Here is a 19,264-nt window from a genome sequence, read left to right as displayed (position 1 = left end):
CAGCATAAGGAAATTAATGTTGAATATATTGGTAACAGTCTACAATAAGGTACAATAACTAGTTAACATTAGTTCATGTATTAAATAACCATGAGCAATACATTTGTTGCTGTGTTTGTTAATCTTTGTTAACGTTAGGTAAAAATACAGCTGTTCAGAATTGGTTTACAGTGCATTTACTAATGTTAACAAGATTTTAATGAAGTATTAGTAAATGTTAACATTAACAAAAAATAATAAAGGCTGTTCACGTGCAGTTCATTGTTAGTTCATGTTAACTAATGAAACTTTTTAATAAAGTGTTACCAATTAAGACGAGTTACAAATTAAGTTACCAAATAAATACAAAAAAAGTATAAAAGAGAATATAAAGAAACAACATGAATTAAGATGTTCGTGACTGCTACCCAGATGTCACACCAAAGGTGAGTAATCCTGAAAAATGCAGGGAAACAAGTGTTAATAATAATTTAACATCATACACAAATGGCAAAAAAAACACTGGCTGCTCATTAAATTAGGTCTATTCACTATTTAAAGAACAATCTCGATGGGTATTGACCACAGATGATTGTTTTGCAATAATTAGCGTGATTGTAGCTGTGAGAGCTGTCTGTACCTTCAGCTAAAATACAACAAAACAAGCATCATTCTTCTTCATTTTTGACACGATATGGGACATCTGATTACAACAACACTTGCTTACATCAGTTAATAGTTCATAAACTATTGCTTCAACTGATCTCGAACTCTTTAACTTCAGTTAACACAGAAATGAACGCTTAACTGCACTTACCTCTACTCAGCCATGAACTGGTCGAAAGCTGATGACGTAACATGCAGGTAGGCCCGCCCTCACGTGATACTGATTGGTCGATTGATAAGCTTAAATCTGATTGGCTAAAGAGTACGACTGCTCTGTGTTACAAGTGTTATGCTGCCAGGAAAGTCTCAAAAACACACACACACACATATCTAAGGCGATTCGTACGTGAATGACGATGTGCACATTCAAATGCAAAGGATACACTCATACATTTTAAACATTCAAAGGTTTTTGTGCACAGTTGTATATCTACGAATTGTGTTTTGCATTTGTGAAATGTATTTTACGAGTATATAATTTTATTTTGCGCATGTGAATTGCTTTTTGTGAATATATTTTTTTTCACGCACGTGGATATTTTTTGTGTGTATGTGAATTAGGTTTCATGCATGTAAAATTGTCTACGCATGTGTGAATCATGTTTTTTGCATGAATTATATTTGATACTAATCTGCTTCCATATTGTCAGGATAGGACATTATTTGGCTGAGATACAACTATTTGAAAATCTGGAATCTGAGGGTGCAAAAAAATCTAAATGTTGAGAAAATTGCCTTTAAAGATGTCCAAATGAAGTTCTTAGCAATGCATATTACTAATCCGAAATTAAGTTGTGATATATTTACAGTAGGAAATTTACAAAATACCTTCTTTACTTAATATCCTAATGATTTTTGGCTTAAAAGAAAAATTGATCTTTTTTTGACCCATACAATGTATTTTTGGCTATTGCTACAGATATTCCCGTGCTACTTATGACATGGTTTTGTGCTCCAGGGTCACATATGTTGACATTAATAACATTAATAATATGAGTTTAAATTATTGCAGATGGATCTGCATATAATGAAAAAAAAATATTGAGATAAATAGAATACAATTAAAAACATTAATTAAACAAACATTAAAACAGAAAAAAATTCTCAAAAATGTATTAAAATGTATATATGTTAAAATATATATAACTGTCATTACCTGAATTGCAGTTGTGAAACTAGGTGAATTAAGCTACAAACTCGATCGTAATTTTAATCTAAAAAGTATTTTGAGGAGCAGCTTTTCATATTAATGGAGTGTGTTTCACTAGTTAGCAGTACAGTGGGGCTCGAAAGTTTGGGCACCCTTTTCAGAATCTGAAAATGTGAATATGTGAATTTTCAAAAAATAAGAGAGATCATACTAAATGCATATTACTTTTTATTTAGTACTGTCCGGAGTAAGATATTGTAAAAGATGTTTGCATATGGTCCACAAGACAAAAAAAAATGCTGAAATTATTAAAATAACCCCATTCCAAAGTTTGGGAACCCTTGGTTCTTAATACTGTGTTCTGTTACCCGGATGATCCACGACTGTCTTTCTGTTTTGTGATAGTTGTGCATGAGTCCCTTGTTTGTTCTGAACAGTTAAACTGAGAACTGTTCTTCAGAAAAATCTTTAAGGTCCTGCAGATTCTTCAGTTTTCCAGCATCTTTGCATGTTTGAACCCTTTCCAGCAGTGACTGTATGATTTTGAGATACATCTTTTCACACTGAGGATAATTGAGGCACTCAAACACAACTATTAAAAAAGGTTCAAACGTTCACTGATGCTCCAGAAGGAAACAAGATGCATTAAGCTGGGGGGTGAAAACTTTTGAACAGGATGAAGATGGACACATTTTTCTTATTTTGTTGAAATATAATTTTTTTCCATTTAGTTCTGCCTTTCGTAAGCAACAGAAGATACATGCATGTTTCCTGGAACACAAATTAAGTACAATTTACCTTGGTCTTCAAATTCCAAAAGTTTTTACCCCCCAGCTCTTAATGCATCTTGTTTCCTTCTGGAGCATCAGTGAATGTTTGAACCTTTTTTAATAGTTGTGCTTGAGTGCCTCAATTGTCCTCAGTGTAAAAAAAAAATAAAAAATGAATCTCAAAATCATACAGTTACTGCTGGATGCACAACCATCACAAAACAGAAAGACAGTTGTGGATCATCCAGGTAACCACACACAGTATTAAAGGGTTAGTTAAAAAAACTGGCCCTCTGATGTCACATGGACTACTTTGAAGATGATTTTATTACCTTTCTGGACATGGACAGTATACCGTACATACATTTTCAATGGAGGGACAGAAAGCTCTCGGACTAAATCTAAAATATCTTAAACTGTGTCCCGAAGATGAACGGAGGTCTGACGGGTTTGGAACGACATGAGGGTGAGTAATTAATGACATAATTTTCATTTTTGGGTGAACCATCCCTTTAAGAACCAAAATCCCAAACTTTTGAATGGGGTTATTTTAATAATTTCAGCAATTTTTTTGTCTTGTGGACTAAATGTAAACATCTTTTATGTACAATATCTAACTCAGGACAGAACTAAATAAAAAAAAAACATGCATTTAGTATGATCTCTCTTTTTTTTTTTTAATTATTCACATTTTCACAGATTCTGCAAGAGGTGCCCAAACTTTCGAGCCCCACTGTAAACCGATTACCTCACCTGAATTGGTAGGTTTGTGTGGGATGTTATCTCTGACTCAGGTTGAGTCATCGCCGTCATTCCACACGGTATGTTGGCCAGAACTGGGCCACATGTGATTTGCTATCTGGGTATGCAAGGTATTTAAATCACCTTTGAATGAGCACTCGCTGTTTACTTTCACTTAACATTTTGAAACCTCCCACACTCTGTGTAATGCAAGGACATCTTACAAGATAAGATATTTATCAATGAGCTCAGGATCTGTTTAAGCAGCAAATCCTCCATGATCTTGTCAGTCATCTCTCATAACTCTTGACCCAATAAAAACTGACTCTTGCCAATCCTGTTGGATGCGTGGTTGTCAAGACCCCCCATAATTGTATGGACAATATTGTATGGAGCCCTCTAGTTCATAGTGGGTTCGCAAATCATTTGATTCAGATCGCAGCTTCAGAGCGGTTTCGCAATTTTTTTATTTTATTTTATTATTTAACAGTAGAAAACATCGAAGACAGTAGAGTTATAAAAACAAACAAAAAATCAGAAAGTATAGCTTACATAAATACAAAACCCTTAACAGTGTTGGGGAGTAACTAGTTACATGTAAGGGCGTGACGTAATTTAATTACAAAATTATTGTAACTGTAATTAGTTACAGTTACTAAGAAAAAATTAGTAATTAAATTACAGTTACTTATGAAATTTTTTACGATTACAAAGGGGATTACATTTGAATATTTACACACATCCACATACAGATTTAACTGATTTCTTTCCCAAATTGCACTGACTATTCTGAGGCATACCGCCCTAATAATTTCCGGGATGCGGAAACACAGTCTGGTTCGTAGAATCCAGTCATAAAAACGAAATGCCTAACGCGGACGGAATATGCCACATTTTGGATGACTAAATCAAAAGTAGGTCAGTACACTTGAATCAAAACATGACATCGACTAGTGTCTGTGAATATAAAGCCCCAAAAATGCAATATATGACTTGCACATTCTGCGTGTCTGTGGAAATCAGGCCATTTGCCATTTGATAATTAAATCTCTAATAAGTCAATTTTTTGTAAGGGAAAACATGACTCGTGTACAGTATTAGGATTTTTCTATAAACATTGTAGTATTGTAGAGTATTGTATTGTAAAGTATAGTTTTGTTCAATCTTGAGTATTAAAGTCACGAGAGAGATGGATAACAGGGCAAAATAAAGAGACTGTAGAGAAAATAAAGAGACTGTGCTCTGTGTCACTTCATGTGCATTTTACTTATTTTGAGAAAACTATCATCATATACAAAGACAGCAGTTTCAAAAAAACACCAATGTTTCAGGAGTTTATTACACAGAATACATCACATGCTTATTAGATAACTGTATTTAAGTTGATGTATATGCTTTTATTTATTATTCTTTTATTTTCACAAATTTAGAAAAGTAATCAAAAAGTACTCAAAAGTAACTAGTTACATTACTTTAATAAAGTAATTGAAAAAGTTACACTACTATTACATTTTAAACAGGGTAACTTGTAATCTGTAACCTATTACATTTCCAAAGTAACCTTCCCAACACTGTCCCTTAATAAAACTAACTTTGGTTTTACTAGTAAAAGTGTAACCATGTTGGTTTTTTTGTATAAGCAGTTTTGCTACAAACTGTTAAACTATATGGTTAGTGTAGCAAAACCATGGTTAATTTGTGGTTATTTACAATACTCAATATTGCGTTACTCCCAGAGGTGGAAAGTAACGAATTACATTTACTCGCGTTACTGTAATTGAGTAGCTTTTTTGTGTACTTCTACTTTTTTAAGTATTTTTTTTAATCTGTAATTTTACTTTTACTTAAGTATATTTTGTTTGAAGTATTGTACTTCGCTACATTTTAAAACACATTAATTACTGAGTAAAAAAAAAATCGCTCCCTGGAAGCTATGTCAGTAAATAATGGGCAGGAGGGCAAACTGACGCTAAAATCACAAGAAAGATGCAGACGGACAAAACAGGCGTTAGTGGTGCAGACACCGCTGAAAACGAAACCCCGTCATATTCTGAAGTTGAACTCGAAGGAAATGAAGTGAACCCCTGCCCATATTTATACTCTATTATGCTGTGCTTGCCTAGGGAGACCAAACTAGCAGCTTATAAAATCTCGACAAGACATCAACCCCACGTAAGCATATAGAGGTGAGCTAAATAATTGCGTCATTGCATTGGTGGTTAAAATGATGCTTTGACATTTTAGCAAGAGGTTTTGCACAAATTAGCCAAAAAGACTGGTGCGGAGTGTGCAATATATATCGTCTGCGATAATATCATAATTGTTGTTTTAATGATGTACGCGCGCATTTAGAGTGTTCTTTCACTGTGTGATTCAGTCTGTTGAAATGCATTTAGAATGAAATCAATCAAAATCATTTAGAATCAAAATCACACAAAGAATGCTGTCTTTTCCTCTAAAAATCATAATCACACACACACACACACACATATATACATAAATATATATATATATATATAGATCAGTGGGGATTTCTTTAAGACTGCAATGGAAGCTCAGCTTCCCCTCTAATGTACAAAAAAAAAAACCAACGGTCAAATATGTACTATTGTGTATTATGTATTGTGTTAATCAGCTACATGTCGGCTGATTCGATTTTCTTCTCATACATTCCCGTAGCGTCACAGTGCATTTCCCTGTTGAAGCCGAGCGTCCATTGACTTCAATGGGGCTGCTTTGAACAGTTTTTTTCAGTGCTCCGAATCTAGACGGTCATTGGATAAATGCTGCGATTATGTCCCGCCCACGGACGCTCAGCGTCTCTGGAGGTGAATGAAGACTGGGCTTCCGCGTGATGATTGGAGGATCTGTCGATCTCCTTTTGACTGACAGCGGTCTGCACCATAAGAAGTCGGTGAAGCTGTTTCACGCTCAGTCCCATGATCGCGGATTTCTCAAGTGTATTTGAAAGACAAACTGCGGCAATATTTCTTGATATTTGTAAAATGCAGAACCACCACAAAATTGAAATGGTAACTAAGACAGATTGAAAATGTGCGCGCGCGCACACACACACACACACACTATAGCCATCTAGTGGTTAAAGTGATTTATTACAATTTTTAAACTGAATTTCCCCAAAAATGGGCAAAAATCTTACATTAAACCTTATAAAATTATCCATGGTATCCCCATGTATGAAAGTTAGAAATCTGGGTCTTTTATGAAGTGAATTTTACCTGAAATGCTTTTTTCTTTTTTTGTAAAAAAAAAAGCCTATTTAAATAAATATTTATTTATTTATAGAAATGTAAAAGATTTAAATCCTCCAAAAACTGTACAAAGTTTAGTAAAAACATAAATGAACAGAGTAAAATTATATTTGTAAAAAATTTAAATATTTTACTATTACAAAATGAAATGTTATTGTCTGGGGTCAAAAAGACCCCGAGTGTCACTACAAATGAAGACCATCAGAGGGTTATAATGTAGGCCGAAAATGAGCTTCCCCTCTTTGAAAGACCAGCAGCCGCCACTGATATATATATATATATATATATATATATATATATATTATATTTATATATATATATATATATTTTTTTTTTTTACAACAGGACAGTAAACTAAGAGACTTGCGTTTTAGACACCATATTGCCGGTTTTTGCTCTATTTCTACAACAAAAATTTATTCCAAACACAGCCACCAAAGCAAAATTTTGCATCTCTGAGCAACATGACAGTGTTTCGTTTCTGAATGAATCAACCGTTTAAATGATTTGGTTCAATCGCAATGACTCACTTATTAATAGTGACTTGCTGACACATACTGGCCATTTTAATTTCACATTTAAAGTATCTTTAGATTTTTTTTTTTTTTATAATTAAGTTTTTATAATTTCAAATGAGTGTTCAACATTTTATGTCTGGCATATCAAAACATTATTCATGCATTTGTAACTGCAGGTTAAAGGCATTCTTGTCCTGCACTAAACAGTGTGTAATACATCTAAATGCCACGTCCGATGAAGCTTTTGCATTTCCTCTGTATTGAAAAGATGAGTTTGTTGATACTGATTTGCCAGATAACAGCCCAAATGTTTTATTATTCTAAATAACTGATTCCTTTAATTAAAAACAACTAGTTTGAGATTAATAGACCTATCCCAGGGGTGTCAAACTCAGTTCCTGGAGGGCCGTAGCCCTGCAGAGTTTAGTTCTAACCCTGCTCCAGCACACATATCATGTAGTTTTCAAATAAACCTAAATGATTAGATTAGCTGGATCAGGTGTGTTTAATTAGGGTTATATCTAAACTGTGCAGGACTGTGGCCCTCCGGGAACTGAGTTTGACACCCTTGGCCTGTCCCATTTTTGACTCCCTCCCACTGTTAAAATGTAACTAAGTAATTTTTACTCTGAGTAAATTTTAAATGAGCTACTTTTTACTTTTACTTGAGTTGATTTTTTAGACTGGTACTTTTACTTGTACTTAAGTAAAATTTCATTAATGTAATGGTACTTTTACTTGAGTAGAATATTTTTGTACTCTTTCCACCTCTGGTTACTCCCTAGAAAGTAACTAATTACTAATTTTGGATAGTAATGCATTATGTTACTTTTGCATTACTTTTGCGTTACTGTTTTTAATCTAAGTTCTATTTATAGCAAATGTAAAAGCCCTTTCACACCAAAGTGTAATGAATAAACCTCAGGCGAACACAGGAGAAGACACTTCAACATTCGACTTTTGTGTTTGTTTTCATTTGTTCCCTCATGTTCACTGACCTAGTTTCTGTCTGATTATGTCATTAAGTTCAGGTGTGTCATTCATTATCCTCATAAACATTCCCCTTATACAGTAAGTTGTATTCTGTTCAGCCTTTGGTGATCCGGTATTTAGTTTACAACTATGTGTAGGTGTGTTCATGGTCTTGTGTGTGTGTGTGTGTGTGTGTGTGTGTGTGTGTGTGTGTGTGTGGCTTAACACTTGTGGATTATTAAAGACTTTGTATTATTATCATATCTTCATCTTTGTCTTTGTTCATCCCCTATTGCACCTAATGTGACAGTCATATTCTGAGTTTGCATTTCACCGTTTTAATTCATTTTGATGAATCCTAGATCTGTTTTTTTTTTTGCGATTGCTTTTTTTGACGGTTTTCATGCTAATTTTTTTAATCAATGTATTGCCAGGTAAAACAAATAAATAAAAATAATAAATGTACCACCTAAGAGGACGCAGGATGGATATGGAGATGCAGTTTTACTTTAGGATTGACAGAGTGTAAATAGTTTCCATGTACTTGTCTGGATCAATTTTGGGTAGCACTTTATTTTACAGTCCTGTTCCCCATGTACATACTATGTACTTATTATAGTAATTACAATAACTATGTAATAACTAGGTACTAACCCTGAACCTACCCCTAAACCTAACCCTACCCCATGTAGTTACCTTGTATTACCAGAACTTTCTTATATAAATACACTGTAAGTACACTATAAGTACATGTTAGTACACGTACTGTAAAATAAAGTGCAACCCAATTTTGAATGAAGAAAAAAAGAGAACCAGATTTTTTATTTATCTATGTGAAATTTAGCTAGAAGGAACCACAAAATAATCAAGTTATATATTGTCTTTAGTAAAACAATCCAAAGAAAAAGAAGAGTCACTAACAAAATGAGATTAGATGAAGATGTAAACAGTTAAGCTTGCATTTGCAGATTAACTATTTTTAATAGTGTACCACAGATTTTCAGTGTTATTATTTTTGTCTCTGTTGGCCACCCTATTTTGAGGCAGTACCCCAGCATGTCCCCACCACTGAAAATGCTCTAGATAGAACGCCTTTGCTTATGTGTGTCCAGATTCCCACAGATTGCTTCGATTAAAAATAGGATCTCTTCATGTTCGGTTCTTGAGGTTAAGGTTTATGAAAACCCATTTTGCATAAATGAGCCAGAAACAACTTACATGAAGTTTTGATCTGATGTTTGGACCATACAGGGTACTGTTGATATTACCCAAATGTCTGTGAATTTTATTTATACATTTCTTGTAACCTAGAAAATAATTTTCCCTAGAAACGCTGTTATGTACATGTTCTGTAGTTACGTTTGTATGAATTATAGGTTAATTGTTGTTGTAGTTGAATATTATAATCTGAACTTAAACTTTGATAGTTTGATATTGATGTCCTTGATTTCTATGACTCTCGCACTTTAATAAAAAGAGATCAATTAAAAAGTAAAATTAAATAAATACAGTCCATCCAAAAATGCATGTTTAATAATTAATTGCATGTTAAATTATTTAGAAATTAAATCAGAATTCCACAATGATTCGATTCCTGATCCGAGTGGAAGTTTAATGTGTTTGTAAAACTTAATTTGTAATTTTATAAGAACAGCAGTTGTTTGCATTTAACACTTTTCAGGCTTGAATTGCATTCAGTTTTGGGAAATGCTGTTATTTATTCTTGATTCATATTATAACTACAACTACAAGTGTGTGTATGCTTACTTTGTTATTGATGGTCTTGGTTTATATGATTCTTGTTTTTTAATAATAATTAAAAGATTGTGTAGTGTCTTGCACAGTTAATCATGTTTATACATTTTACACTTGCATTTCATTAGATTTTTGAAGAGTTTGCCACAAAAACAGAAAATGAAGTATGACTGTGCCTGTAAATGCATTAGTTTATGAGCATAAAGCCTCTTCATTACTCAGCCCAAAGCAATGCATAAAGAATATGGGGTGCTCACAGTTATTGAGGATAGTGGAGTAAGATGTCACATATTTATTGTCACATAAATTGTACTGTAGGCCTCACCTCAGAAATTAGAGACAGATGAAATCAGGACCATCTGCAACATAACGACTTGGAAATATGACTTTATTATAAATTGACTGATGGCATGTCACAAAGAAATAAAACATGAATAGACCTATCTCTTTTTTGCAGTGTAGTTTGATCATATCTGTACTTCTGAAGAATTCTAGAAAACATCGGGTCAGCTTTTTTATGAAAAACAACAAAAAAGGAATGTTTACAAAAAGATGAACTGAATGAATCAATACAACAGTTATCCATATGGGACTATTTAAAATTCCAGCCATCAATTTCGCTGGGAAACATAAAATGTTGGTCCCCAAAGAAACGTAAGTGGCTTCTAATGTTCTTTGAAAGCAAACGTGATGTTCTCTTTGCTAGTAGTGAAATCTGACCCTTGCTTTATCCCCTCAAGTGTCAACACTTGGTAAAGGAATGAAACTTCACATGAAACACTGCACTTTCTCCAGAATTCTAGGTCTGAAGGTTATACGACAGCCTGGAATCATTGAAATAAAATGCACCAAAAGATAAGATTCTTCCGGTTAAATGCTGTTTATCAAAAACTGGAATTCCCCTTTATGCAGAAGAACTGCGCTGTTGGCACTCCATGAATTGTTGTTAGTCTTACAGGCAAAGACCTGCAGAAGATCACTAGCTGTCATAAAAGCAAAGACGCGGCCAAAATGCTGCAGTTTAGGTCAGGTCAGGTCGAGGCCAAGACAGTAAACGGTCATCAGAGTTGAGACATCCTTGAGTAAGGAAAAAGATTAGCGTTGGACAAAGTGTGATCAATTTAGCGGATTCTTGTTGCACAATATTGCATTTCATGTTTGTATTGGCACACAGGCCGTTAAAAGTCCTAAAGCAGATGTTTAGGGGAGAAAGGATTTGGCAAAGGCATTGTATTGTGCAATACTTCGCAGGGGTGAGAATTGGGGTCCGTTCTCTAAGCGGTTCCTTCCCCCATGCTGAAACATCTCACTGCTGACCAAATATAGAGGTTTGTCATTTGAGATATATTAGAGATATTGCTCCAGGCCTCCTGTTAATGTTTATATTGCGGGAACTCTTAAGTCAACTGCAATTTTTCAAAATAATAAAGTCAATCGACAGGATCCACTTTCATATTAAGATCTTCTAATGCATCAGAATTGAAAAGCTAGGAAAAATGTGACGGGGGGCGTGGCATCAGGTTTTGTTGCTATAAAAAGCGAAACGAGTGAAACAGAGCAGGAGATAAGAGCAGCTTCAGCCGTGAAGAAAACCTCATTCTTCTGAGAATCTCTAAGGTGAGACAATATTCAGCACTTTACAGCCATGTGTTTTTGCTTAGTAGATGCACATGATACATTTAAAATTGCACTAAACATTTCCCCGTCTTTTCTTGCAGCTTACATGGAAACAAAGCAATCAACCATGAAGTTTCAAATCCTGTTTTTTCTCTTGCTGCTGGCTTGCGTGCATCCCAGTGTGGCACAAGGTAAGAATTCGGTTAATTAAGTGAGATGACTTAATAATGTAATTTTAAATATATCATTTGTTTAAATAAAACATTTTAATTTTTGCACCTTTCTACATTTTTGATTTTAAATCGTTTTTAAAACATTTCATCTGATCATTTTGTTATTAAATGCATTAAGGAAAAACTATATACAAAGAAGCATATGCATAGATAAATACACTGGAAAATTATTAGTATTTAAATGAACTGGTTCTATTCAAGCCAAAGATATGATTTAAAAACACTGTTTCACCATAAATACATTAATTTGTACAATCAAAACTCATTTCTATGGGTTAAATCAGGTGAAAATAGGTAACAAGTGCATGTTACCACTTTTATGGTGTATAAAGATAATATATAAAAGTTGATATGAAAATACTTTTTTAGTTTTTGTACTTACAAATTTCTTGATTAATTGGATGTGTTCAATGCCTCTTTTCAGGATAGATCAAATGACTAAATATAATTGTGATTTATTCCCAGGTTCCTATGAAAACTGCTGTTTGCAGTATGCGCATGTAAGGAGGAACCTCAATAAATATATCTTGAGTTTCAGAGTGCAGAAAACCGATGGAGGATGTAACATTCCTGCTGTTGTGTGAGTACAACATAAAAAACATCAACACAATCGCTTTCAAAGCTAGAAGTCATTGCACAAGCAACACTCGGTTGTAGATTTATGATGTCCTTTTCTCTTTCTGTTTTCCACACAGCTTGAAGCTGAAGAATTTTAGGGAGATCTGTGTTGATCCGAGAATAAAATGGGTAAATCAAATGATACAGAAAAGGAGTGAGAACAACACTGGCAAAATATAGTGTTTGAGAGGCAGCTTTGACCACGCCACCGCAGACCAAACTTTATTATGTTTATAACACACTAATGTAACAGTATGTAGTTTCTACCACTATCAATCCTGCTGATTCATATTTTCTACACCTATGAATTGTTATCTTCATGCAGAGGTTCATAATGAACTGTATATGGTCTGCTTCTGTTCATTGTATTAGAACAATATGAATGTACGAACTGTGAATGTTTGTTCTCTTTTTCTTCTTTATCTTTTTTCACTTTATGTATATATATATATATTTTTTTTTATGTTTTAGTCAAATATAACCTGTGAACCGCATAGCCTACATGTAAGTGTGTGTGTGTGTGTGTGTGTGTGTGTGTGTGTGTGTGTGTGTGTGTGTGTGTGTGTGTGTGTGTGTGTGTGATTCAGTGTGTATAAGAGGGCAGTATACATTTAATGCATTTTTTATAATAAAGAGTTGGAGTTGTGCATTTAAATTGTCATGTCTTTTTCTTTTGTGCATGTGTTAAGCACATCTGAACTACTATTCTAGCATGTAATATCAATTTAAAAAATCTATTCATAATTAATAAAAATGTAATACAAATAATAATGCTTAATTGAGCCTATAAATTAGATATGAATTGCTTAGTAAAAAAAAGCAACTTGCCTTTCATTACCTCAGCCTTCTTAACAAAATTAATTTGCCCTGTTGGTTCAGTGCCACAGAGCATGCGTTTGTTCTTGCTTTAGCTCTTTGTGAATGATTTAGAGGATTCTTATCTCTGTATCTTTTGATGCCAAAGTATCAGCTTGAGGTGTTACAAGTGATGCCTGAACTTGCCCGGGGTGAGATGAATTACTGAGTCGAGTTTCTCCATTTCATGCCAAATAGCTGTGATTCAAATACTCTAGGCCTAAATCTGTCATCACATCCATTTAATCTCGCTGTGTGGGCGAAAGTCTTATTTTTAAAACATAATGCATTTCACTTAAGAACTTCACCTTTTTTCTAGGATACTATTCAATTTCAATTCCACACGTGACGAGACAATATGAGTCATCTAAAATCATATGGTCTTTAAAAGAAGAAATCCTGAAAAAAAACAAAAACGAAACCCTCGTAAATTAATTAGAGCACTTAACTGTGCTTAATGTGCACTTGTAGTGTACTTCAGATCTTTAAAGCATATTTAATTACTTGCAAATTATATAATATTAATGAAATATAAGATACTCCAGATGAAGTCCTTAGCAATGCATATTACATATCAAAAATTAGGTTCTGATAAATTTGCGTTAGGTAATTCACAAAATACCTTAATGAAACATGATCTTTACTTAATATCCTAATGATTTTTGGCAAAAAATGAAAATGCAAATTTTTTGACTATACAATGTTTTTTGGCCAGGATCACAAAAAGCAACAAATCTATATAAAGTACATAAAGTATATAACTGTTATTCAAAAATACATTTAAGATTAATATGTTTTAAATGTACTAAATTGCATCTTTATTTTAGATCATTACAAATATACAGTATTTTTCAAAGCCAACAAAAGTTACAAGTGAAATTACAAATAAAGGATACTTCTTAACTCTGTTCTTAAAACAGTCTAAAATTCAGCTAATTCCATTGGATTTAACAATGTGAGCCTTGAATACCAGTTACATTGCTGTCTATGTAGGGTTAGAGAGCTCTTGGATTTATTCAAAAAATATTTTATTAGTGTTCCGAGGACGAAGAAAGATCTTGGATGGGTTTGAAACAACATGTGGTTGAGTAATTAATGACAGAATTTTCATTTTTGGATGGAATAACCCTTTAATGCTGCACTTTCCCATACTGCAAAAACAGTTTTCAGAAAAAGGGACAAAAAACTAAATATATTCCAAGTCTTCAAATAAAAATATACATATTTATATATACATAAAATATAAATATTCTAAAAGCAAAGGCATACTTTTCCCTCCTTATTTAAATGGTTTTAAATGAAGTGTTTAGTTAGCAAATCCCTCTTTGATAATGTTGGCAATAAAAACCGATTTTGCTTGGAAATGATAAGAAGGAAGGAAACCAGACAAAGTCAAAGTGTTTTGGCATAGAGTGTGGGTACAAAAGTGACCATGCACTGTAATTTTGATAGCACAGTAGTAACACAAAGATAAATAGTGTCATTGTTTCAAACCTGAATGACTTAAAGACATCATGGTCCAAACAACATCGGTCTTCCGCTATCATTATATATACATAAACACTGTTTTTCTTCATCAGTATCTACACAGAAGAAAGAAAATCCGGTTTGGATCAACAGGCAGGCGAACAAAGGATGCCAGAATTACAATTTCTTTCTACAATCTCTTTAAGCTAGTCTAAAACATTTTCAGCTGTGCTTCTCTCACTCTTTGTTTCATTGTGATCTTTCATACACACATGTAATTAATTATCATGCTTGGTTCATCATTAGACGCCCCATACAACGTACAACTACATCAATGGCTAAAATTCATCAGAAAGGCAATTAATCAGTGAGCATGTCACGCTCAGCCATCCAAAGCTGCCTCAGGATAAAATATCTATTTTATAATCTTTGAAATTAGCCTCAGATGGCATAACTGCACTGTGCACACAGTCTGGCTGTACATTTTGATCTCTTTCTAACACAGGGTACTATAGTGTAAAATAGAGTTGCATTAACTTGTTATGGAACTTTAATGGTGTTTTTCTGGCAGTTCAGGGTACCTTGTCACCATAAGCATTCATTTGATAAAAAATAGATTTTATTTTCTTTCTTTTTTTTTATACTGAAAGCCTGTGTTTTGAAGGAAAAGAGTTGTGTCAGTATTCAGCTACACTTCTTTTGTTGTGTCATGAAGTGTTGGAACATACTTATAATGTAAAATAATGAGCAATACTTTTGTTGTTGTTGTTGTTGTTTTTCTTTGTTTGTTTTTTAGAATTATCTCTGAAATGATCCTGTTTTTGTACACTTTTGTGGCATTAGTTATGGATGTATTTTTCCTATTCTTTTTCCAATAAAGATTTTTTGTAAAGTTCTCATTATAGCCCAAAAAAAAGTGTTGGACATAAAGGTACAAAAAAAGGTACAAAACATTAAATAAGGACTAAAATCTCAAGAAGCATTGCAAATGATATAACCCGTGTAAAAACAAAGGAGAAATGTAAAATGATGGATTTAAAGATGTTAATTTTATCGTGAGACCCGTACATCATCTTACACTGCATGCAGTTCTACAATGCATCAGCTCTTTGACTCATTAACACAGTGACTTTCCACCACCTGAGTTGTATTGAAAGTATCACTTCATATATCAACATTTTTTTTTTTTACAAAACATTAATACCCATTTATTCAATGTTCGATCAAAATATTTCCTTCTAGATCTACTTTATGTAATGCCTTTTTCATGTTTTAACATTAATAACTTTATCTTTTGGGAGATAATTGGGGAGTAATTCATTTAGATTAAATAATCAGCACATCATGCAATTAATTAGATAAACATTTGAATTGCTTGACAGCCCTTGGAACCTTTCGCATCTCCATCCACACCAAAGGTGTCAGTATAAAACTGAAGACAATATCCTAACGGCCATTTAACATAAAGAAACAAAGCCTAAGGGTGTTTTGATTCTGACATGATTCTGTGACTAAGTGGCTTTTATCACTAAACTGCAAACGTTGCAATGTAGCGTACCTTTCTCACACACTCAATATTCAGGGCGGATGTGTGTTTTCAGTACAATATGTCATCAGCATTGTGCAACAACTCCAAACTTGTCATTTGCATTACATGACTAATACAAAGAAAGTGGGTTCTGTTGGCCAGTAGCCATGAGAAATGTTACAAGTGGTTGGAAATGAATATTTAGTAGCGTCGGCCTGTCACATGGACTATTTCCCTTGCTTTTGACCTGTCTGCATTTCCAATAACAACTTGACCCGTGTTCACTCAAACTTACTGTAACACTTCACTTTTTTAAGTCTGATTTGTGAAATAATTTCTAAAACATCATCTTTAAAGAGAAACTAGGTCATCCAGAGGACACACTATATTTACGACAAACAATCTTACATTTATAAACTGAACATTGACTGAACATCTTACTGAGTGAGATTAATGTGCTGAGATATTTATTAAGAAACCACTGAATTCCATTCTGAATAATCCACAGTCTGAGTTAAAGCAGTGGTCGGATTCAACTTTATTTTCACCCTACAGAGACAATGAAATGCAGTTAGCATCTCCCACAGAAGTGCAAAGAGCAATGTGCTGAGATTGCTCAATCTAAGCGAAGAGTAAGGCTTTGACCTTGTGCAAAAGAAATACACTAGTATCCTTTAAAAAGAGCACTTTCTATGGAAATAAAAGGATTCAAATAATACTGTACCTGCATGTGATCCAAATGTAATGTTTTTGGACACTTAATTACATGCTGTTTGCAATCAAATCTGTTTAGATTTATATGAAATGCATTTACTTTTTGAACCATGTACATAAGTCTTCATATGCAGTGTCTTTGAAGTGTACTGCCGAATACACTGACAAGCATTCACGAATTGCACCTTTATAATGATGAAATTTTGATTTAGAACAGTTCGAATACATTGACTTTAAATGTAATGTTTAAAAGACTTACTACAGTTAAAATAATTTATGCTTTACTATGTTCAATACATCAAATAAGTGCAAGCATGGTGAAAGATTACTAAAACTAAGGCCTAATGATTTCAAATGTTTAAAGCAAAACCTTTACTTTGACATTACAACAAAGTACACTATTTACAAATGTACTTAAGAAACATGATAATTTACTGACTTTAAGTATATGGCCTTTTATTGAATTAATATTATACTGTCTGCAAGTAATAATTATTTTTAAAATATGAAGTACACTACAAGTGCACATGCGTTGTAGTATGCGATTAACAGATTGTGATGGAGCTTTAAACAAAGCATGTTATAAAAAGGGGAATAATAAATATATTATGATAATAAGGTTAATACTATGGATTTAATGCTTTCCCTTATGAAACAAAAATATATTGCAGTATATTGGAAAATATCATGTAATATATTAGGCATATATTCTTATATATTTTTTCCAATATATTGCAATATATTGAAAGCGGCAATCATTTGTATATTTTGCAATATATTATGTAATATATGTATCATCAATATATTATTAAATGTATTCAAATATATAATATGCACTCTCACAACAAAAATAATTTTATTTTAAGTTCTTATTTTATATCTAAGGTGTCCTATGATTTAGGAAGATTTAGAATAGAGATCTTGTCTCTTACACATAAAAAGGATGCACACTGAAAAATGCTTTTTAAGAGTTTATCTAGATGGAAAACAAAAGATGAATTGCCTGTTAATATTGTGAAATATATGGTACAATAGGTGGCAGTTAGCATCTGATATCAAAGCATATCAGCGATCTTTTGTGATCTTCATTAGTCACTTTTTGGTGCCAAAGCCTGTGTGAACAAGTCTGGAATGAGCGGCCAAGAAGAGGATTGCAAAATCTCTATCAATCAGCAAACTGACAATCACTTTGTAGAAACCGTGAACGCTGCAAGCACAAACTAGTAGTGTGCAGGAAGTGTACAAGTGTTGTGAAATTGAGGCCAAATGATTTCACAGAGAGAGGAAAAGAAACTGTTTGTTCCGAGGACAGTAAATCTCTGGCATGCGTTGCACGTCTAAGACGGATTTGAAAGGATGTTTATTCAAGGGTCCTGTTGCTGTAAAGATAGGTTATATGAGAAATGTATATAAGAGAGTCTAAATTTTAAAGGCATAGCAAAAACCAAGAACAGTAAGTCTATTTTTGTGGTTGAATGGGTCTAAAAACACCTTAGGACAGTTAATCCAGTCCCATACTTGTTTGCACTGGATATTTATCCAAAATGAGCAATTCGGAGGATCCAGTACAAAATGAACTCTTTTCATTGGTTATTTGGATTACTGGATAGTCTGATGTGTGATTAATCACCAGAGTACATATTTACTCTTTTTGTTCTGTTAGCTTACCCAATTCATCACAGAAACAACAAAATGCATTGGATTACATAAGAAAATAAACAACTGTGTGACATAATTTTTGATCAGATTCTTTTTTAACCACAGTATGGATTTTTATGATTTTTATGATAGAGGTGTACACTTTATCTTTTGCCTTTTTTTTACTTTTATTGAAGCTTAGGAACTTCAACAATCCAGGTTACATTTCAAATAAAAATAATCAATATATGTATTGGATAAAAGCCCCTTCTGTTTTTTTTTCTATAACATTTCCTCATATTCCATATACAAAAATATAATGCAATGTATTTTCATGTAACATCTGAAATTTGTGTGACATAAGGTTATATTAAATGTATCATATTAGCAATATCCAATATATTTGTCTCAAACAAAAAGCTGTTAATATTAACATGCAATCATGTAACAATAAAACACATGCAACGCTTGACTGTAAATTGACTGTAAATTGACATCATGCTGCAAATGACGCAATGGTATAATAACAATTTTACATCTATATGTCATGTCATTGAGTAACATGGTTTATTAACATGAAATGTATCTCTAAATCTGATTTAGAAAGTCAAAGGCATATGTGTGTAACTACAAAACACTATTATGCCTGTAAAAACAGCGTCTTGGCAGATCTCCTCCATTCCTGATGTGAATGTGCTATGGCTTGCTTGTTTTTCCTTATCAGGAAAAATAAAGAAGATTGATTCTATAGAATACGAAGAAATCGCTGAT

At 33.2% G+C, this 19,264-nt stretch overlaps 1 protein-coding gene across 4 annotated transcripts; it reads left to right on the top strand.

Moving 5' to 3' along the window:
• Nucleotides 1–11,345: 11,345 nt before the first annotated feature.
• Nucleotides 11,346–12,940, top strand: ccl25b (chemokine (C-C motif) ligand 25b). 4 transcript variants are annotated; one of them, XM_059537230.1, is made up of 5 exons: nucleotides 11,346–11,440; nucleotides 11,542–11,631; nucleotides 12,139–12,253; nucleotides 12,369–12,839; nucleotides 12,891–12,940. In XM_059537230.1, exons 2-4 carry the CDS (start codon nucleotides 11,547–11,549, stop codon nucleotides 12,469–12,471), a joined length of 303 nt encoding a protein of 100 aa, XP_059393213.1. In that variant the 5' UTR covers nucleotides 11,346–11,440; nucleotides 11,542–11,546; the 3' UTR covers nucleotides 12,472–12,839; nucleotides 12,891–12,940. The 4 variants fall into 4 exon arrangements, with proteins under 4 accessions (XP_059393213.1, XP_059393212.1, XP_059393211.1 ...); XM_059537229.1 differs by having other exon boundaries at nucleotides 12,369–12,849; XM_059537228.1 differs by having other exon boundaries at nucleotides 12,369–12,853.
• The last annotated feature ends 6,324 nt before the right edge of the window (nucleotides 12,941–19,264 follow it).

The sequence above is a fragment of the Carassius carassius genome, chromosome 44 (assembly GCF_963082965.1).
Source record: "Carassius carassius chromosome 44, fCarCar2.1, whole genome shotgun sequence".
Classification (NCBI taxonomy): Eukaryota; Metazoa; Chordata; class Actinopteri; order Cypriniformes; family Cyprinidae; genus Carassius; species Carassius carassius.
Note: the sequence above shows the minus strand (reverse complement) of the source record. Positions and strands in the feature narration are given on the sequence as shown.